This window comes from Octodon degus, unplaced genomic scaffold (assembly GCF_000260255.1).
Source record: "Octodon degus isolate 3935 unplaced genomic scaffold, OctDeg1.0 scaffold00251, whole genome shotgun sequence".
In the NCBI taxonomy this organism is placed as follows: Eukaryota; Metazoa; Chordata; class Mammalia; order Rodentia; family Octodontidae; genus Octodon; species Octodon degus.
The window spans coordinates 1,569,278-1,592,149 of record NW_004524827.1 but is presented as its reverse complement, the minus strand read 5'-3'; the positions used below and the strand labels follow the sequence as shown (position 1 = coordinate 1,592,149).

Sequence of the window (22,872 nt, the reverse complement as noted above, 5' to 3'; positions counted from 1 at the left end):
AATCTAGCAGTTAATTGAAAAGATTCTCACCCTGACTAACTATATATACTGATACCTGTGAAATAAGCTACTGCACTGCAGATGGTATTTTGTAATAGTAGTTTCATGCTGGGGGTGCCTGTCATTCTGGTCTTCTGAATACGGGCTGCTTGTCTTGACATGCCATTTGCTGCTGTATTGTCTCTCGGGTAGATGATTGTTCAAAAAGAAGGGGGTGGTGAACATAATTGTATACATTTGTACAACAGTGTATTTCTCTAGTGTAAGATTAGTTAATGGACTTTTCAACAAAATAAGCAATCTATTATCAGTGTCACTAAGACAGAGCGATGTTATTTATAAACATATTTTTCAGTGAATTCCCCAAGGCCTATTAATGCAGGTAGTTTCAATGCTTTATCCTCCAAACCCTGCACTGAAATACAAACAAGCTACCACAATTACCATCAACAGAATAAATTATTAATATAACTATGTTATTAATTAATCCAAACAGTATGTGCAAAGTACCTTCAGTGTATAAGGTTCATTCTCCCTTCTTTATCCTGACTGCTCTTGGGGTATATAGTGGATACAAAAGCATGTTTGAGGGGGCCTGCCCCTTAGCTCAGTTCTTTAAGTGGCTGCTTCAACAAAGCAGTCAGGTTCAGGTTGCTGTGGTTTGATCCCACAGCTCAAGCCAGCCAAACCTGCCCTGAAGGCATTCGGAGAAAAAAAAAACATGTTTGACAGATAATCTGTTCATGAAAAATTGAAAGTTTAGTACATTCTCTTTTCAAAAGTTCATAGAAAGAAACAGTGTATGATGGTACATAAATGAAAGTAGACTTTTGCTGTTTTGATCACAGAAACTGCAAATTGATTTCACATCCCAATTTTTCTTCAGAAATTGATATTATAAATTTTACAAAGGTTTGCTATTGTGAAATTAATATTATTTGAAAAACTACAAAGAAGATGTAACTTAATTCATGAGACACACAGTAGGACTAATTCTGCTAAAAGACTACACCAGTATTTTCTCAAAATTGTGAAAAATAAATTGTTAACATGCTATAAGATTAAAGGGAGGATAAATATACCCTTAATGTATATTTTTCTTTCTTTTATTTTGAAAAGATAGCACAGATATACAGATATATTTTATAGAATTTTCAAACACATTTGAAAGATAACTCAGGTTGCTCTCATGGGCAATATGGTAGCCACTAACCGGGTTATTTTCACCTTAAGGCAATACTGGACTGTACTGCCACAGGGCAGTGTCTTCTACTAATGTTTGATTGAGTTTCACATAGAATCACTGAACACAGCATGTCTAGCTACATTAAGTGTAGTTATCTTCTCACAATATAGTTAGTTGCTCATGATTTTATACAATGTTCTTATTAATCATTTTGTCACCAGTCACATAATATCTGGAGCTAGATACATGAAGCCTTAGTAAGTAATGAGGTCAACAGTTCCTGACCCCTCTTTCTTTAACTTCCAGGTAGCTTAACCTTTTCTTTCCTTTTTTTTTTAATTTTACGAAAGGGTCTACAGGGCGTTCAGGATCTCACTACTAGATCAGACTCGTAGTGATCTGCCTGTTTACAGCCTCCCAAGAGCTGGGATTATAGGAGCGTGCCACCATGCCCAATCTCAATTCCTTTTCAGCATGTCCCTGGCGCAGTGGGGCAGCACATCAGGCCCAGGGATCGAACCTGTGGCCCTTGCAACTGCTTACAGGTGCTTTAATCCGCTGAGCTATTTGGCTGGTTGACTTTTTCTTTTTTAACAAAGCTAAGATCACTTAGTGCACCACACTTCAACACAGCCTATCTGTCATTGGTGTTTGTCCTACTCAGCAATTGATGCCTGTGCTGCAACATACAAAGAGAGTGTTAAGCTCAAACTAAATCGGTGGATATTTGTGACACAGTGGCAACCGCAGTATCACACAGTGGGATGTGATTCATAGTTCTCTGAATTTCATTCTGAATTTGTAGAAGGAAAAGTGCTCTGCTACTAGAGCATATGGTCATCCTGGCCCTTTTAATGTGCTTCAGCAAAGAAGTGATTAAATGAAAGTTGAAACACAGAAATGCCAAAAATAATACATCAGTGCTCTGCTCTTGAAAAGTTGTAGACAAAAGATCAGAGTTATGATAAGTTTGTTTCGATTTACTTCACATACTTATGTTAATACATAATATATTCCCAAGCTCATATCTTGTATTATGTTTCTACATATAATTCCTTCTTTTTAGTTTCCTCCACATTTAGTGATAGTAAAGAAAGCAATAAAGTGATAAATGCATTCATAATCATTATATTTTAATTCATAACTAATTTTGAGAGATGATAAAAAGGAGCAAGTGATTTATTGGTGTAAAATGCTTGTTCTACTGAGCTATCTCCCTGGCCCAGGTTTTCCTTTCTGATGCATAAAATTCTAAAAATGTTAGAGGCTGAGAAGTTTTCCATGTGCAAACTAAATTTTTTCTCTAGTACCAAAGCACCATAACTAGCTTGCTTTTCTATTTTTACCTAAGTTACAATCCAAATATCTATTCACCCATTGTCATCTCCGTTGCCTTACTTTGGCTAAAGTGTAATGTTAAGTCTTTAAATGGTAAGATCATCTCCTTCTAAAATCACTTTCATAGACTATGCATACATGTTGTAAGTATGCAGTAATCCTAATGAGCAAGAAACTCCAACAACACAAATTCATGAATTTCTCATGAATTAGTGAATAACATTTAAGGAGCCCTGTTGTGTAATATACAATGCTCTAAAATGCAGAAAGAGGGCCAGGGAGATAGTTCAGTGGCATAAGCACCTGCCTAGCAAGTGAAAGGTCCCACATTTGATCCCTGATATCAAAAAAAAGTGAAGAAAGAAAGGTGGCATAGAATTTAGCAAGGCTTATATAAAAAGGTTAATATCCATCAGGAAGCTTTGTCAGTTTTTTAGTACTTTTTTAAATGATAGCATCTGTTCATTAAAGGCTCTTCTTAATACCTGCAAAAAGGCATCTGTTAACCCTAGATCATTTTTAATTGTTTTAGATTTATAATAAAGTTTACATGTCCAAATGATACATTTTAACAATTGGTAAAAGCATGTAATGAAGAGGGCATTTGAATAAAATGAACTTTAAGTTAAGAAGAGAAGTGTCCACATAAACATGGTCATTGAAGACATTTGTCAGTTCCAGAACCTTAGGAGTTTAATGTATAATCAACCCTTTGGAGACCAAATTGCTCTGTATTGCATGGGGAAAAGTAACTTTCAGTAAAAACTAAAGGTCGTCAGTTGGTCATTTATTGTCTTAAAGGGCGTGTTTTATTATAAATGTCAATTCCACAAAATTATGTGTCCTGTAATACATAATTATGTTCAAAATTGCTTTTGAAATCTATTATTAACAGTTAACAGTGAATATTCTTAAAATAGTTATTACTCTTGGCCTTAACACAAAAAGCAATAATGGAGGTATTTTAGGGAGTTAAAAGCTGCAAAGTATTGGCCTCTGAATAAAGTCACTGCAGGTGTGTTTCTTAATGGGCTGTTAATTTTATAGCGGGTGAACACAAAGGACAGAGACCATGTGTGTTTTTAAACTGTTTGATGTGGAGACAGAGTTGATGGCTGAAAAATATAAAGGCGGCCTGAAATGAGGCCAAATTGAACTTTCCCTCCTGAGGTGTAATCCTCCTTCCTTAAAATTAAGGCAAATTGATTCTCTTTCTTGTTATATTCCTTACATCCTCACTGTGAAATAGCAAAGCATTCCCCAGAAACATGTATTAAGCCAGAAGACAAGAAATAATTAGAAAATATGACAATAAATACCAAACCTCTGATTTTCCAAAGTCAAAGTCAACATTCTTCCTCACAAGCTAACTCCTTTGGGTCTCTCATATTTGCTATTACCACTGTCCAAATCACCCAAAGTCACAAACAGCAACTCAGTGTTGATCCTCCCTCTTTCTCCTCTAAGGATAATCTTCAATGCCAAGTCCCATGATAGTACTTTGGTGATTCATTCATTTAATAATAAAATAAATATGTATTGATCATATACATCATCTGCCTATATTTACTTTCATGCTTCAAAGTGTGCCATACAAAGCAATGAACAAACAGCCTCAATCGAAACTTTTGTAGAATTTACATTCTATCAGGAGAAACAAGCAATGAACAATAAATACATAAGTAAAATGTAGGGTGTGTTATATGGTGACAGGAACTAGGGAGAAATAAAATGCAATGACATAGAGATGAGGACTAACCCTTCATGAAATCCTTTTTCCCACCTTTGAACAACCAGAATATATATTCTAATTTTATTTTATTTTATTGAGAAACAAATAGCAATGAGACAGTTTCAAAACTGATTAATAGGACAGTTTCAATAATTAATACATTGTACATTGTTCTCTTCTTAGTGGTTATCCATAGTACAAGATGCAGACATGATATCCTGTCCAAACACTATTAGTACAAATCTTTCTTCTCATTGAATTAAGAGAGAGTTGCCATATATCTATCCTAACTATTCTGTATATACAGATGCACAATGGTCCTTTCTTGACAATACATTTATTTGTATACTTGTCCTACTTCCTCTGTTATTTTCTTATCTCCATATTGTCAATAACAAAAGAGCATCTCACTCATTTTTGTACTTCTTGTAGCTACTAAGACAAAACTCATAAATAATGTTTGAAATGACTCAAAATGAATGAGGTAAATGTAAGAGTAGTAAGTTTAAGAGAAAGGAGAGTCTGACATAGTGGCTGTTCATGGAAGGCTACTTAGTTGATACCTAATTCTTGAAAAGCTGTGAAAAATACCTGTAGTGGATGGGAAGAAAAAAATCTGTGTGATTTGATTTGCGATATCTCTTATTGAAAAGGTAAAATATATTGCCTTATACATTAAGATAATATATAATTTTCTCTATCTCCCAAACCAGTGCTTCAGAAGGGGCGAGCAATTGACACCGGAGAAGTTGATATTGGTGCACAGGTCATGCAAACCATTCCACCCGGCTTATTCTGGCGTTTCCAGATTACTATCCACCATCCCATATATCTGAAGTTTAATATTTCCTTAGCCAAGGACTCGCTTCTGGGAATATATGGCAGAAGAAACATTCCACCGACACACACTCAGGTATTTGATGTTATCATTATTTTCTTGATCTCTTTTTGAGGATTTTGGGTGGAACACCTCAGAGGTTGTGATGTGGGAAGTTTGTAGGTGTCACTATCTGGGGGCAGAAGTATCTTCATAACAAATAAATACAGTAATCATATTCAAACTAATTAAAGCATGGAATGGAGTTGGAAGGAATAGCATTTATTAGATCAAATTTAGAAAGGAGAATTGAAGAAAATACTCTTTAAGTGTGGCCTCTGCTTGCTGGCATGTAGTGACTCTAGGTTTTCCAACCTTTCCTGTTGCATAGATTTAGTCCCATCATACCTTTGATGGGTTCCAAACATCCTTCCTCTTGTCTCAGTGAAGTAATACACACCAAAAAGAAGTTGATGGGACATAAGTAAGAAAAGGCAGGTTGTTGTAGTGGTAAAATCTTTTCTTTGCTACTACTAGTAAATCACTCCAATATTTAAAACCTCTGTAGTTTACATAACCCTTCCCTAAACCTTAGTCACCTCACTACCCTTGTATCTTTTCATTTATTCCTTCCCAACATTAATCCATTTGGAACCCTAATTCACCCAAGAAATAGTGAAAAGAATAAAGGGCCGGCCAGATAGCTCAACGGATGGAAGTGCCTGCTTAGGCAAGCGCCAGAAACTCGGTTCAATCCACAGTGTGCCATGCCAGCCCCACTCCCGGGGAGCACTGAGAGGGTGACTGACACTGAGTGTGGTGGCAGGCGCCTCTAATCCCAACACTTAAGAGGCTGAAAAGAGGAGGATCACTGTGAATCTGATCTGTGTAGTGAGATCCTGTAAACCCTGTACTGAATACAATAGTAACAAGAATAATAATACCAACAATAATAATAATATGGAAGGAAGGAAGGAAGGAAGGAAGGAAGGAAGGAAGAAAGAAAGAAAGAAAGAAAGAAAGAAAGAAAGAAAGAAAGAAAGAAAGAAAGAAAGAAAGAAAGAATCAAACAAATCAAACACCTTGGTCATGCTTTCCTCTGCACAGATTTTCCTAGAGTTAAAATTTCAACTTCTGTGTCAGACTAGGTAAGAAATCAGGATACCATTCAAACTGTTTTACAAAAACTATTTAAAGAACTATGTGCCATGTATATGCAATGACTAGAAGAAGAGGAAGTATTTGAAAGTTTAAGTATGTTACCCAACATGTGGCAACATGAATACATGATAAATGTTCTTGAATTTTCAACTGTTCATTTATTTATTTTGAAAACTGATTTTTTTATTTGTAGAGAGGTCATAATAACATTTTTCAAGAGACTATATGTTTTTAAGTATCGTTTGCATAAAATGCCAAGATCCTTTTGTATAAGGATTTTTTCTTAGTTTCTTTTGAACAGTTATTTAGAATATTCTGAAACTGAATGGCATATAACATTTACAAATATAGTGGTATGTTTTTTTCAGAATTCATATGGTTTTTTCTTTAAATATACTTAATAATTAATAATCTTTGAATCCATTTTGCCTACCTCCAAAGCAAAAAGATAGGCCATACGTCAATTCACATAGGAGGTATTTATCAACCAGGTGTAAAAGTTGTGATTCATATTTTTATTTGTGTATCTTCCAGTTCGATTTTGTAAAGCTTATGGATGGCAAACAACTTGTCAAGCAGGACTCCAAGGGCTCTGATGACATGCAGCACTCTCCCCGGAACCTGATCTTAACCTCCCTTCAGGAGACAGGGTTCATAGAGTATATGGACCAAGGACCTTGGTATATGGCATTTTACAATGATGGGAAAAAGGTGGAGCAAGTGTTTGTGTTAACTACAGCAATCGGTAAGATGCCTCAGCTATTATTTTGAATTTAGAGTAGAACTTTAAAAAGACATATGTGCTGAAAGTAGCACAGATGTTATTTAAGCTTATTACTCATTCTACCTTCAGTCAAACTTCAGGATAGGTCTTGATGAGAAAAGTTTGTTATTATTGATATGATTTTCATGTTACATAAGATTTTTAAAATTCTCTATAATTTACTGTTACTTCAGGATACTTGTTACGCATCTTTTTATATGTTTTCAACAAGAATAACTCCTTGGGTAACATTATTATTACCTACTCTATGTAGGTGATCAGCCAGAGTGAAGAAGCATAGAAGCAAGAGAAGCTCTGCTAATTCAAATTCTATCATAAAAGAAAATTCAAATAAATACTTTGTAAAACAGAAAAGGCTGGCATCAATACACTTCTTTAGAACAACTGATTCCAGGAGCATTAACGCTGCAAAATACAACATGAGAGTATTTAGCAAAGAATATTGAGGATAATAACTTCATCATTCAAAGCCCTTTCTTTCAGATTTTTTTACTTTAAAAATCATCACAATGGCTCTTTCGGTGTTCTCAGAACTTTATAAAATATGTTCCTCTTAAATACAATGCCTACACACATCCTTATTCACTGCCACCCTAGTTAGTCAGAGACATCTAATTCTTTTGTCATGTTTGGGTAAATTAATTCCCCATGATCTTTTGTATGAATAAAGCTGGGGGGTTTTAAGCAATTTTAGAGTCCTGAGGGTAAGCAACTCATAGACACAGTATTGTAGTGTGTAAATTTTCCTAAAACACATGTCTTTTAAAAGAAAGGAAAATGTTTTACATCTGTCAGTTTTCTCTACAACTCTCATCACTTTATCCTTTAGTTAACCTGTTCAGCCATATGTTTAGGAAGATGTGTTGACTGTTAATAGATATACCATCTGCTCTTTGTAACAATTGTGTTCTATTTTTACTTAATACTGAAGACCTTGAGTGAGTAGAAGATGGTATGCTAGCCATAAGATTATTAAAACTTTCCTCTAAAGTAATCACAAAGGCAGTACAACTTCACTGATAATTTTTCCCCTAGAGAAAATGGCACTGATAATACATCTTTGGAAGCTAACCTATTTGGTAAATTAGAAAGTAAAATATGTTATGTTATTGTTTTACTATTCGCAGACTCAGTATGGCAAATTCAATGTATGGACCTTTCATATTTTTCTACCAAGGCTCAGTTTTGATAATATGAGTTTCAATTAATTAAGAAAGGTTGAATTTCTCCTAGGTAATTAGAGAAATTAGAATGTGTAAAATATTTGTGATTTTTTTTTCTCTTTCTGTTATTTTAACACCTCAGCTCAATTTAAAAACACTAATTGATCAACCCTTCAAAAATCATAGTCCCAAGGCCAGGAAGATAGCTCAGTGGAATAAGCGCTTCCCTGGCAAGCACAAGGGCCTGAGTTCAATCCCCGGTTCCATGAAAAAAAAAAAAAAAGAAAATCATAGTCCTGGAAATATGCTTCATGCTTTTCCCTGCACTTCACTTCATCTAATAAAATATCCAACCTTTGATTCTTCAGTCCTTTCATACAGATGTGAAATTTTCAGTTTTATATACAACATATTTGCCTATTGATTATTAAGTCCCTTTTTTTACTTTCTGTGTTATCCTTTTGAGATTAGAACCAACAGAAATGCTTCTATTCTTCCATTTAAAAAAATCAAGCAAATTTCAGAAAACAGTCAAAAGCATGTAAGATGCTTATCGTAAATTCTCCCCAATAATTATCTTATGATTTTATAGTCTAGAGTATAAAAAGGTTATATATTTCATTCTAAAAGGAAAGGTTTCTCTTTTTTGGTGACACATACTTTTAATCTCAGCATTGAGGAGGATAAGGACAGGAAGATCACTCCAAATTTGGGCCAGACTCGGATGTGTAGCCACTGTAAGGCCAGTATGAAATCTGTATAGCAAGACACTCTAGAGGAGTTAATGCTTAATGTTTTTCCTCTCTACCTTTTAATTTTTTGACAAATTTTGCATTCTTATAGCTGGTAATCTGAACAACTAAACTGAAAACAACAATAAGTAATATAACGACGACTGTGGAATTTCTATCATTTTATTTAGCGAATTTCTGTATAGTTTCTAAAGAGATTTTCTTTACTATTTTTTATTCTCTTTAAAAATTAAAAATAAATAGAAAATTAAAAGTAAAGTTGGTGTTAATTTGTTATAAGTGTTTCTCATTCATTCAGTTCATCATATTAGAATCAGTTGATCCTAACTATTTTATCTACTAATAACAAGGATCAAAATAAAATTAATAATTTACATTTACTAAGTATTAAATCGCTGATATTAATGTATATTGTTTCCAGTACTGCAGGTAGGGTTATCACTAACCCCTCATCTCTGAAAGTTTGCTTTGTTATGTAACACCACTTCTGGAGTGCTACTCTTTCTCAAACATTTCTAAGTTAACTTACATACAGTTAGTTTGTTGGATTCTCATCACAACCGTGATGACTCAGACATAGTAACACTATATTACAAATAAGGAAATGGATATGAGGAAAATGTCTTTAGCAAGTTCTCTCAGACAGAAAGTTGTAAAATTGATATTTGAGACCCAGTATATCTGAATCCAAAGCACATGCCCTTTAGACTATATTCCTTCTATAGGATTATTTATTACCTTTAATTTCTCCCATGAGAAAACCTGCCAGAAGCAAAACCTATCATCAGTGAAGATGTGAATACTAAGGAGCTTTCTACTTCAGAATACAAACAGGGTGTTAAACATATAACCTCAAAATAATTCTTGACTTGGATAAACTGGAGTCTTAGAAGTGATTCTGAAATAAGATTTAAAAGGTAAAAGGCAAAGCTTATTGAAAGCCAACATAAATAGAAAAATGCTTTGTTTTTATCAATAGTAGTTAATGTTTTCCTGTTAAAACCATTTTCCTCTTGGAGTTCCTAGGGCATCCCAAAATATCTGTGATACTCGGGTACGTGACAATTTCAAACATTATTGTCTTCTCATTTGCATTTGCTGGGGTTAAGCTCTACATAGCAGCATAGACCCAGCAATAGTACTTAAATAAGTCAATAAGATGTACAGATTAACAATAGCATTGTTATACAGAAACAACAAACTTACTGAGAGAAAAATTAGGAAAACTATAACCTTCACTATAATGTCCAAAAAAATGAAATACATAGGAATCAATCTAACAAAGAAATTAAAAGATATCTAGATTGAGAACTATAGTACTCTGAAAAAAAAGGGGTCAAAAAGGATCAGAAAATGGAAAGATATTCCTTGCTCAAGGATAGGAAGAAACAACATAGTGAAAATGGCAATACTCCCAAAACCATTACAGACATTAAATGAAATCCTGATCAAAATACCATTAGCACAACTCTCAGAACTAGAGAAAATTGTCCTAAAATGCATTTGGAAACAGAGACTTGGAATAGCAGAAGTGTTTCTGGGCTACAAAGGCAAGGGAGGAGACATCACAATCCCTGACTTGAAATTATATTACAAAACTACTGCGATGAAAACAGGCATGGCACTGGCAACAAAACAGACCTGAGGAAGGTGGAGCAGATTACCAGATACAGACACAACTACAAACACATTCAGTCACCTGATCTCTGACAAAGGAGCCAAACATGTTCACTGAAAGAAAGCTAGCCTCTTTAATAAATGGTGCTGTACGAACTGGCGCTCTACATACCAAAGCCTAATGCTAAACCCATGTACATTAGTGTACACTAAACTAAAGTCAAAATGGATCAAAGATATAAATATTGAAACAGAGACATTAACTGTGCTAGAAGAGAAAGTAGGTGCATATCTTTATTTCACCAGGGATCGAACTCAGGGCCTTGCTCTTGCCAGTTAGATATTTACATCGCTGAATTATTCTCCCTGCCCAGAAAGTAGGCAAAAATCTTGAAGACAGAAACTTCATGTAGGCAGAGACATCATGAACAAAACTGAAACTGCAGGGGAAATAGTTCAAACAATCAACAACTGCAGTCTCATTAAAAAGCTTTTGTACATCAAAAGAAATCACCAACAGAGGAAAAAGACAACACACAGATTGGGAAAAACTTTAACCAATTGTCACTCAAAAGACTTACATCTTGTAGTTAGGATAGATATATAGTTACATTCTCTTCATGAATAGAGGGATTTGTTCTAAGGGTGTTTTTAAATAGGATATCATGTCCACATCTTATACAGCAAATAACCACTAGGAAGAGAGTATGCAATGTGTTAATTATTGAAACTGTCCTACCAATTTGATTTGAAACTGTCTCATTGCTATTTGTTTATCAATAAAATTATGGGAAAAAAATAAAATAAATAAAAAGAAAAAAAAAGCTTACATCTAGAACATATAAAGAACTGAAAAAGTCAGGCCCCAAATTCAAAGACCCAATCCAAATATGGGCATCTTGAGATGAATATGCACTTCTCAGAGGAAGAAATACAAATGACAAATAAATATATGAAAGAATGTTCAAAATCATTGCTCATATGGGAAACGCAAATTAAAACAATACTGAGATTCTATCTCACCCCAGAAAGAATGGCTATCATCAAGAAATCAACCAATAACAAATACTGAAGGGGTTATGGAGAAAAAGGAAGCTTTCTCCACTCTTCGTGGGAGGGCAGACTGGTCCAACCACTATGGAAATCAGTGTGCAGATTCCTCAAAAAGCTAGGATTAGTAGTCTCAATCAGCCTGGATATTGCCCTTCTGAGTATCTTCCCAGAAGAATTAAAAGTGTCATACCACAGTGATATATGTGCATCTGTTCATAGCAGAACAGTTTGTAATAGTTAAATCTTGGAAGCAACCCAAAAGCCCATCAACCAAGGAATAGGTAAAAGAGATTGGTCTTTTTATACAATGAAGTACTACTGAACCATAAAGAAATATATACTCAAGACTTTTATAGGTAAATGGATGCGACTTGAGACCATAATCCCAAGTGAAGTCAATCCAACTCATATGTGTAAACAACATATTGTCTTTCTGGTGTGAAAAACAGAAAGAGTAAATAAGGTCTAAAATGTACAATAGATATTGTGAAATAGACAGAAATTATTCAAAAGGAAAAAGAAACTATGATGGAGAAAAAGGAAAGGACAGGCATAACACCCAACCAGTTATAATAGTATCTTTTAGTTTGTTGAAAAGGAAGGTTTGTGCTAATATTGATTGGAATAATTTTTATGCCCATATGTTGTGCTCCCATAACAGCATGAAATGTATTAACTGCTGCTATTCTCCTATTATTTTGTTATGAAATTTCATATCACCTTTTCCCCATAAAATAAAAAGATGAAGAAACAAAAAACAAGTAGAGATTTTTATTTATTTTGATAGTAAATTTTATTAAATATTTTTAAACAATAGTTGCATTCTAACATGGCTGCTTCTAAGAAATTGTCAGTGGGATCTGGTGTGAAACTACCTTCAAGTTTATTTATCTATCTGTTTATTTATTTATTTGGTACAGGGTCTCACTATGCAACTTGGACTCTTAGTGATCCTCCTACTTGAAGCCTCCCCAGGCTGGGATTGCAGGTGTGCACCACCACGCCCAGTCTCTGGCAGGCTCAGCCTGCTCTGGGAGCAGGGCTGGTGTGGCATGCGGTGCTGGAGATCCATCCTAGGTCCCTCTGCTTGCCTAAACCTGCCTAACCAGGTGTTTTAGTCCCCTGAGCTAGCTCACTGACCCTCTTCAGTTATATTTACTTTACTACAAATTTCCTCCATTCTGTCAGAATGACAAGTACTGTTTGGCATAAAAGCTTAAATATGAAAAAAGAAGAAAAATTTTCTATCTCTCAATAAAAAACTACTCTCTATATTTTTAATGATCTTTCTTAAAATAACTAATGTCATGAAAACAATCAATACGTTAATGAGTTAACAAAGATTGGCCCTTGTCTCCATGTTACATTCTAGTCAGCTCAGTTATATTTCCTTTTATGTTATGCGTCACTTGCTTATTGGGTTCAGTTTTTCAACATAGTAATCAGTGGACAGAACATAAACTTTCAAAAGGCAATCTGCATTATAGAGTTGAGATTCATCTGCACTTATTGATGTAAGAGTGGTTATCCATACAACCACTGGATTCATTCTCACCTTTCCAAAAGTCCCTCAGATAGATTAAATACCACTTCCTTTCTCTTGCCTTTAATCTTCCCAAGAAAAAGCTTCAACATAGAGATCACCAGTTCTCCAACTATGGAACATTACTATTATAAAGCATTGTTTTTCTATTCTTGAATATGTGAGGACCTGCAGGTTCAGTAAGACTTTTTTTAAATGTATTTAGTACAGGGTCTACAGAGTCTCACTATGTAGTTCAGACTCGTAGTGATTCTCCTGTTTGCAGCCTCCCAAGCACTGGGATTACAGGCACACACTACCACACCCAGTCTCAATCGCCATCTCAGTGTGCACCCCCCCCGGGGGGGGGTGGCACAGCAGGCAGGGGATCAATTCTCAGTCCCTGAGTCTGCCTAAGCAGGGTCTTTAGTCCAATGAGCTCTCTGGCCAGCCAGTGTTTTTTAAAATGTAGGTTATTGTCCTTCATAGCTTAGAGATTGGATTAAGTTGATATGGAGCTAAATTCCAAGAATTTGTAATGTGATGAGCCTAATGATAGAAATGATTCAGAGGTCACAGTTGTAGAAATGCTTTTTCTCAATGCTCATTATGAAGTTGCACTCACTCAAAAACAGATGCTGGGACCACCTCCTAGAATCTCTCCTAATTGTAAATAGCTTATCCAAGTGAAACTTGGTGAAGCAGATAATTTGAATTTAAAATGGAAATTAGGTGCATAAGAAAAGTGTGAGTTTAATAAGCCAGAGCATAAAACCTTAGTCCAAGGGTGCTAAGTACAGAAAACTTATAGAAAGGAGTAATGCAAAGAGGATTAATCACACACATGTACCCACACATGTGCACATGTGCACACATACACACACAAAATTTTGGAAGTGTAAAGCCTAGTGACCATCATAGCTCACAGACCATTTTTATGCTTTAGTATATTATTTTTAAACTGCAGTTTTAAAGTTATTGTCAAAGGCCAATATTTGTAAGACTACAGTTTTTCAGAGAAGTTACTAAAAGATTTATCAATGTTTTATTGTACTGCAAATCTTTTTGTCACCAAAAATACCTATGCACACCTTCAAAGCCTTCTCAATTCCCAGAAAACTTCTCTTAGAATGGGTGGAGAGGAAATTAGTGGTAGAGAACTGATAAGCATTTATAGTCAAGAAGGCATGACTCAACAAAAATACTTAGGTCCTAATGCTTTTAGTGGTGGTGAATTCAATATGAACACTTAACTTTAAAAGCCTTCTATTGTCACATATTAATGGAAATGAAATACTTATTAACATATTTAAGCTGTCAAGATAGTAGATTAAATATTTTAAGTTGCTAAAGAAGTAACTTTATCTGCTGAAAACTGAGTCAGAAAAACAAACAGTTGTCTTCTGGGTTGCATTTTCACGTGTTTTGATTTTGGAAATGTCCTGTAATACTCATATATTTTTAGCTATCTAATGAATGTCTCTAAAGAATGCAACTCATCTACAGTCTTTATGCACTTAGAGATGAAGTTGGTTTTTAGTTTTCTTAAATAGCCAAGTCAGCAAATCCAGGGCCCTTTTAATAATCTTCTACTAAATGTGACAACTTGAAGAATTCTTTGGCATATGATTCGGAGCAGTAAGTACTCTGTAGACAGTAGAGGCCAAGACTGCTGTAGGCCAATAGTCTCTGCAACTTAAAAAAAAAAAAGAAGGACTCTGGCTGGGAAGTTTATTCATTTTTCCTTTTCTTTGTATTAACAGAAATAATGGATGACTGTTCAACTAATTGCAATGGAAATGGAGAATGCATTTCTGGCCATTGTCATTGTTTCCCAGGATTCCTTGGACCTGACTGTGCCAGAGGTAATGTTGTTCTGTGAGTCTGACTGATTTAAGGAAATAGATGCATTTGAGAATCCAGACTTAGTAGAAACAATAATAACAATAATCAGAGAAGCAACAACAACAGCAGTGTGTCTCACAGTTGCTACCCAAAACTGAACAGTTACTATGCCTGTCACTGTACCAGACATTTTGCATTATTTCTTTTAATTTCGATTCCTTAAAATGAATAGATCTATGAAGTAGCTCTAATTTTATCCTTGTTTTATGAGGAAAGAAAGATCTTTAAGGGGCTTAAATAACTTAGCTAAGTTATATTAAAAAGGAAGTTTGTGCTCAGATTGACTGGTCTGGCTACTTTACAATGCTTATATTTTCCTCACAAATTAATTCATAATAGACTGAGTTTTAAAAGAGGCAAAGTTAGTAAGGGCTTATATACATCAATGTAACTGGAAGGAGTTGCAGCAAAATGGGTAAGTAACCTACAATGTAAAAACTAGAAAGTGAAAAATTAAACTTGGTGAACTTTACTGTTTCTTTGACTGCCTCAGAATTTAGTTCTTGAAAATTTTGGGTAAATCACACTATTTTCCCCTTAAGCTGATAGTTACGACTTTGCAGATGCTTTGTATTCGTTTCTATTAGCCAAACTTAAAGTTTCCAGTCTGCTAATCTCGTATTGCTAAGACACTCAGTTTCTGTAGATGAAACTTCAAAACACAGAGAATCATAAAGTACGTGTTACATTCCCAGCACCATGACAGGACATGAGTAGGAGATAGGAGTAGAAATGCAGTAAGCATCACAAAAGTGAGAAAGCAGAAGAGACATACTCTGTACTCAAAAAGCCCACAATTTTAATAGGAAGACATACAATGAGAAAGCAGAAAAATTTCTCTAATAAAATTTTGCACACTGTGTTACACAAGTAGACACCTGTCCAATATAAACCTAATCACAGGGCTTTATAATATTTTATGTGAATATCTGAGTAACCCCTTAGTTACTCATTTTTTAAATTTCAGTTTCTTGCTTCCTAAAAGCAATATGCATCTGCTTAAGGAAGAAAACCCATGAGAGAGAAAACCTCAAAGTGTGGAAATGTCTATCTTAGGGCCGGCAAGATAGCTCAGAGGACAAAATGCCTGTTTTGGCAAGCGCAGGGACCAGGGTTTGATCCCTGGTCCCATATGCCATGCTGGACACCCCCTCCAGGGCATGCTGAGCCAGTGACTGAGTCCCAGCATTGTGGCGCATGCCTGTAATCCCAGTGCTGGGGAGCTTGAAAACAAGAGGATCACCATGAGTCCTATCTGGGTAGTGAGACCCTTTACCAAATTTATAAATGAAAAATCTCTAACTTAAAATGTTAATAATAATACATTAAGAATATGTGGGGTCAAAAGAGCATGGTGGGATCATAATATTTTTGCAACTAATCTCTACCCCACTCCTGTAAGAAAAACTTTTATGTTTATTGTCATGAACATGTGCCAATTTAATAAAGGGTAAGGAAGAAATAGTACACTTTCTTGCCTGAAATATCTTACAAGAATCAATAGATAATTGCTATTTGGAGATTTCAGAAGCATATCAAAACAATAAAAGTTCATTTGCCACCCTTCAGATTCATGCCCTGTGCTGTGTGGTGGGAATGGAGAATATGAAAAAGGACACTGCGTCTGCCGGAATGGCTGGAAGGGGCCAGAGTGTGACGTTCCAGAAGAACAATGCATTGATCCAACGTGCTTTGGCCACGGCACCTGCATCATGGGAGTCTGCATCTGTGTGCCAGGATATAAAGGAGAAATATGCGAGGAAGGTCAGGGCTTCATTTTAATCTATTGCCTCAGGCATTTTTCTCACTGAATCTTCCAAGGTGTCATTTTGTAATTCTAATACAGAAGCAAGAGGGCTTTGCAAACAATAGGTCTTTCATATGTCCTTAGTACATGATCAGGGGGCTGGAATCAGGAAAGCTCCTGCCTCTTCTGACAGTGCCTGACATCATCTGTGTGACTGTATCTATGACACCTGCAGAGTAGTAAGGAAAAATTGTGGTTTTCTCCTTATTTCTATACAGCTTCATAAGTTGAGAATTTCCATATTAATGATTTTAGCTATTAATTCATATGCTTTCTTTATTAGAGAGAATATTATGCTACATCTCACTTTAAAGAACGCAATAAAAATAATGACATATGCACATTTGGAGCCGTTTTGCAAATGTTTTCTTTGGGAGTGATTTGTAATTACCATATTATTATTGCTTTATATTATTTATTTTTACACGCCGCATGCTGAAACTTGACCTTTATGCCTAAGAAACCAGGCTTATCACTAATTAGTTTCAAAGCAGTGCCTTTATATTTAATTCACCCCAGAGGACTCTTTATAAAAATATTTTGAAGTGGCAATAGTCATATTACTTAAAGAGACACATTGGAAAATAAGTTTACTAGTAATCAGACCTTTTTCATGCTGCATTCCTCAAATAAGACTGATTTCAGAAATAATATTAAACCATTACCATGGGAGATAGTCTCATCACAACTGTTGTTCAGGAAAGAGGTTGCTGAAAATGCACTATAATTGCTTTTTAAAGATGGCTCATTAAGACTATTACACAGCATTCTAAAGGGTTTAATCTCATTCCACTCCATGAACAAGCAAGACTTTAGCTTTCCACCTCCCATTAGCAACAGCAGAAATTTGGTGTGAAAATTTTATCTGTTTGAATGAATGGCATTAGGCCTATGGAAAACTCTAGAATTCCTATTACCTTTGGAAATGGCTTCTATGATGATATTTTCAATAAAATATAACTATTTTATACTTAAAATGTAAATTCTGATGCTGCATGCGACACACAAAGCCAAAAAATAATAGTGTCTATCATAACATTTCAACTTGTCATGAAGATCACACAACCCTTCTAATTTAAATCTTTTAAGCTACTGAAAAATAATTTAGTTTAACTTGACCTACTTCACCATCACTAAAACATTTTGTAGAACAGACAAAAGAGCAAGGAAGAAGGTTCACCATATTTAATGCAATACACTTTACACATGCAATAGAAAATGTATTTTAAGTCAGACATCACAGACCAAGAACTCACAGGCTAATGCAGGCACATAGGTGGGCTTTTCTTTAGCTCATGTAAACAGTGGTGCTATTGGTTTGTGTGACTTAGTTGCCTAAGTTTAAAAAGTAAAAAAAAAAAATGCAAGGAAGTACCTATTTCTGGCTACTCTTGGTCACAAGAAAATCTGGTCACCCAGGGCCCTCATTGCTACATGATGGCAATCAGCTGAATCCAGGTAGCAGCAGTTCCTGTTAAAATGAACACTTGGTTTTAGTTAGTGTCTAACACATCCTATTTTCTTAAATCCAGCCCATTTCATCTGTGACTGGCCATTATGGCTTTGTGCCTCCAAATTAAGTATGACTTACAGGATATAAATCTCTATGTGACTATAATGTAGTAGGCCTCTAAAGAAAATAATCTTTGTGAAGTTGAAGAAAAAAAGAAAAAGAAAAGAAAAGGCAGGCATGATAGTGCACATCTGTAATCCCAGCACTCAAGAAGCTGAGGCAAGAGGATCATTGCAAGTTTGAGGCCAACTTGGGCTACAACGTGAGCTCATGGACAGCCTGAAATTCATAGTGAAACCCTGTCTCAAAAAGACAAGAAAAAGACAAATATTGCTTTGCTTATTAAAGTTGTTTTACTTGAATATAGCAAAACAGAATTATTCTAAAAAGATTCTACACTTCATATCTTCTTGTTCCAAATGATCAATCAAATTAGATTTACCTTTGGGTATTTATTTGCTGGTTAGCTTAGGTATTAAAATATTGTGATAATGACCTTTAGATCTTGGTCTAATTATCATGGCAATAAGCTAATTATAATAGTGCTTAATTAGACTTAGTTGATTCCATGGCCACAAGCCACCATAAAATTAGGCCAGTCTTGCAAATGCAAGCAAGTTGCATCAATCTACTTCCATTGCTGCAAAAGTAATGCAATATGTATATCCTCATTATGAATTATTTCATCTTTAGTTGCTTAATTATTGTTTATATACATCAATACATTCATAATCAATGTTTCTTAATCAAATTTAGATAATAATCAATTTTAAATCTTCAGTCATTGATCACTTTTATGTTTTTGGAGTTTCATACATTTTTAGTCATTTTGAAATACATCATAAGAGGTTTGTACCTCTAACTGCCCTACTCTACTGAAAAAGAACTAAGAGTGACCTATCTCCTTTCACTATAGTTATGGTGCCACTTACTGAATTTCTCTCTGCCACTTTCCACCCTAGCACTTCTCATCACTAGAGACCACTATTCCAATATGTTATTATACAAGTTTGGCCTGTTGGCTTCCACAAATGAGTGAGAGCATGCAGTATTTTGTCTTTCTGTGTCTTTCTTCTTTTGCTCAAAAAGCTGTTTTAGTCTCCTCTGCTTTATAAAGGAAGGGTAAATACTTGGAAGTCAAACTTCCCATTTCTTATAGAATGTTACCCAGAAAAAGCACAAAATAATTTTGCCCCAAGCCAGTAATAGGTATCTATCTACCTTTAAAATAATTTACACATTGGCTAAAATAAACAGGAAAAAAAGTTCAAAATTATGGACTCAGAGACAAACGGAATTTGGTCTACAACATCAGAAGCTGTGTCACAGTATCCTGATAGGAAAGCTATAAAGAAAATAATTTTTAAGTTAGGTGTGAAATACTATATTTTCAGTACTTCTATGGAATAATTGAGAGAATATAGCACATTGTTTTACCATATTACTTCGTGCAACAGAAGTCATCTCAACCCAATAACTTGAATAATCCAAACATAAAATTTTATGTAAAGTTAAAATAAAACTATGATTTCAATTTTGGAAAGGATAGGAAATTCTTTAGCAAAAATTCTTGGGCTTTTTCCAAAGCTGAGGAGTTCCTATTGAAGGCATACACTCATCTACCCACCATTTGTGTGGGAGTACTGCACACTACTCACAGTTTCACAGAGCATATAAGTGGTTTTCTTATTCTAAGTTTAGGTTGCAACCTTTATGAAACTCAACATATTTTTTAGTGTTAATAATCTTCTGGTTTGAACACAATGTCTGCATGAGTCATTTTATTGCTTAATTAGAGCAGCATTAACGATACGATACCAGGAAATCAATGTGAGTGTCTCAGTTTTATTATCCCACACTTATTCTTATTAACCTTTCCTCTCCCCTTTTTTGGGCTTTCAGAGGATTGCTTGGACCCGATGTGCTCCAGCCATGGCATCTGTGTAAAAGGAGAATGTCACTGCTCTACTGGCTGGGGAGGAGTGAACTGTGAAACTCCACTTCCCGTATGTCAAGAGCAATGCTCAGGACATGGGACTTTTCTTCTGGACACTGGAGTATGCAGCTGTGATCCCAAGTGGACAGGATCAGACTGCTCAACAGGTATATTAAAATTGTATCCTTATCTTTTTTTATCTTCTCCCAAGTTCTAACTGATCCTTCTTTTAAGGTAGTGCTCTTAGACTCTGATGCATATGCTTTCATGAGTTCTAAGAGGGTTCTAGGTGTTTCCTAGGTTAGCACTTCATTGTATTTTCATTGACAACATGTTATTGCCTGTTCCTTATGTTCATCTTATTTTTTCACTGACAACTCTTTTGAAGTTTCATTTTCATTTTATTTTCTCTCATGATTATTTTACTAGTTCCCAAGTCTTCTACTATCAGGTACACACAAACTACTTCTAGTAACTGTCGTTTACAACTTGAATGGTAGGGCATTTTCACTGGGTGGCCCAATGACTAAAAACACAGCCCAGCACAGAAAATCTATTTTATATAATTACATTTTGCTGCTTAATTAGCTTTTTTTGTATAACATAACTTTTCTTTTCTCATTCCCCACCTGTTATAGTTGTGTCTAGTTGTCCCTTAAAAGCCTTGAAATTTCCTCCACCAGGATAAGTAATCTATTCCCTTTAATCTAAGTCTCTCACAAAGTCTCAGGACATGAGCAAAATGTAGACATGTTTTCTGCCAGAAGACAAGATACATGCCATAGAGTATTCCTGGAAGTGGAGTCCTTGTTCCCACTGGAAACCTCCTAAGCCTGGTCTTTACTATCTCTATTTTTACAAGCCTTCTGGTCTTCTGAGCTTTGACCACAGTCTCTCATGAAGCTTGGCTCACAACACTCTGTTACTTCTCTAATTCGTATCTCCAACCTTTTCCAAACTCCTCCCATGAACCATTTCCAAAGATTTCTAAACTACATGGTAAGGTAGCAGTCACAGCAATGACCCCACTTCTTTAGTACCACAATCATTTTCAGTCATTTTCTCATTGCTTGGGCAAATACCCAATACCCACAATCTAAAGGAGAAGAGGTAAGTTTTGACTCAGATTTACAGTTAGTGGTAAGTTGGCTCTAAGGCAGAAAGGCATGATGGAAGGGCTGAGACAGAGAGAAGCTGCTCACACCTTGACAGCTAGAAACAGAGAGAAAGGAGAAGACAAGAGGGAGGTATACCCTTCTGTTTTACACTGCCAGTGACCTGCCTCTTCTAACAGGGCCCTATCTCTGAATAGCCAATCAGCTATATCACTCGCATGATTTGGGCATCTTCCAAAACTCCCACTTATGAGCACATGATGTCTTTCATGGGCTATTGTTCATCTAAATCACAGCAATAGCTCCTCCCTTTCTTCAAGGAAACTTCAAATTTTCCAGCCTGCTATCAACAGGTCAGCATAAACTATTCCAAATCTTTTAATCTTTAGTCAATTATCCACTTTTGCTTCCTGTATAAATTTTTCCTTCTTCCCACATAGCGTGTAGGCTCTCTTTGCCACCAGTGCATCATGATTTCAGTTTTTTTCATGATGTTCCCTGAGTACTGAGTATTTTTACCTTTCCACCAAAGAAACACTAACCAGTCAATCAACAACTGCAATTTGAGTCATTCCATACAACATTATGTGTTCACATCAACAAAGTTTCCTGAGCTCTATCTCATATGTATTGCTAGAGAGCACTGACAACATTGTGATCTGGATATTCGTGCGCACTGCTTGTTTGCTCACGAGTTTGAAGCACTGAAAAGAATGAACTGTTCTTCTTACTTTGTATCTTCATATTATCTGCTCATTAAATGAGTGGAATTTAGAAAAGGTTACCTCCTACAGACCCTATGAATTTTGTTTAGGATGCAACATGGAATGTGATAAAGCAAAAAGATGAGTGTTCTGCTTAACTGTTGAGACCCCTGAAGTAACTCATGATCTGAAGTATGTGATCAATCTTAAACTAAGGAAACAAGAAGATCCCCCATTGAGATAATTAATTTTAACATAAAACTTTATTATAATTATAACTATACTTCCCTGAAATTTTATTGTCTCACACAGAAATAATATGGGTGAGGAATTACATTTTAAAATTTCAGAAAACAATGACAATGCTAATCTAATAATAACTGAAGTGGTAATTGTAAAAATCATGTTCTATGTATTGAACAAATATACATGTGCCAGCTGAGTGCTTGACTGAGTGCTTGGTGCCAACTCCTCTGTCAGTCCAAACAACCCTACTCAGAATAAAAAAGATTAATTGATGAGAGAAAATTACTACCCCATCCTCTAGTTTTGATTTAAATGGCTCTTACAGCTCTGCATATAAAGGCTTAGTTGTCAACATGAAACATTATTAGAAAGTTAAGAGACCTCAAAAAAGTGAAGCCTCATGGTAGGAATTTACCTCCTTGGAAGTGTGCCTTTAAGGGTGACTGTAGAATGATGATCTTTCACTCTTCCACTTCCTGAGCACCAGAGGTTTGATACAGTGACAAAAAGCTGACAAACAC

At 35.4% G+C, this 22,872-nt stretch overlaps 1 protein-coding gene across 3 annotated transcripts in view; it reads left to right on the top strand.

Moving 5' to 3' along the window:
- Positions 1 to 22,872, top strand: part of Tenm1 (teneurin transmembrane protein 1) — a 713,845-nt gene that overhangs the window by 427,848 nt on the left and 263,125 nt on the right. For all 3 annotated transcript variants that reach the window (XM_004646075.1, XM_004646076.1, XM_004646074.1), the window contains exons 7-11: positions 4,970 to 5,169; positions 6,769 to 6,979; positions 14,889 to 14,990; positions 16,600 to 16,794; positions 20,253 to 20,453. In XM_004646075.1, coding sequence (XP_004646132.1) covers positions 4,970 to 5,169; positions 6,769 to 6,979; positions 14,889 to 14,990; positions 16,600 to 16,794; positions 20,253 to 20,453 — 909 coding nt within the window. The remainder of the gene's footprint in view (positions 1 to 4,969; positions 5,170 to 6,768; positions 6,980 to 14,888; positions 14,991 to 16,599; positions 16,795 to 20,252; positions 20,454 to 22,872) is intronic.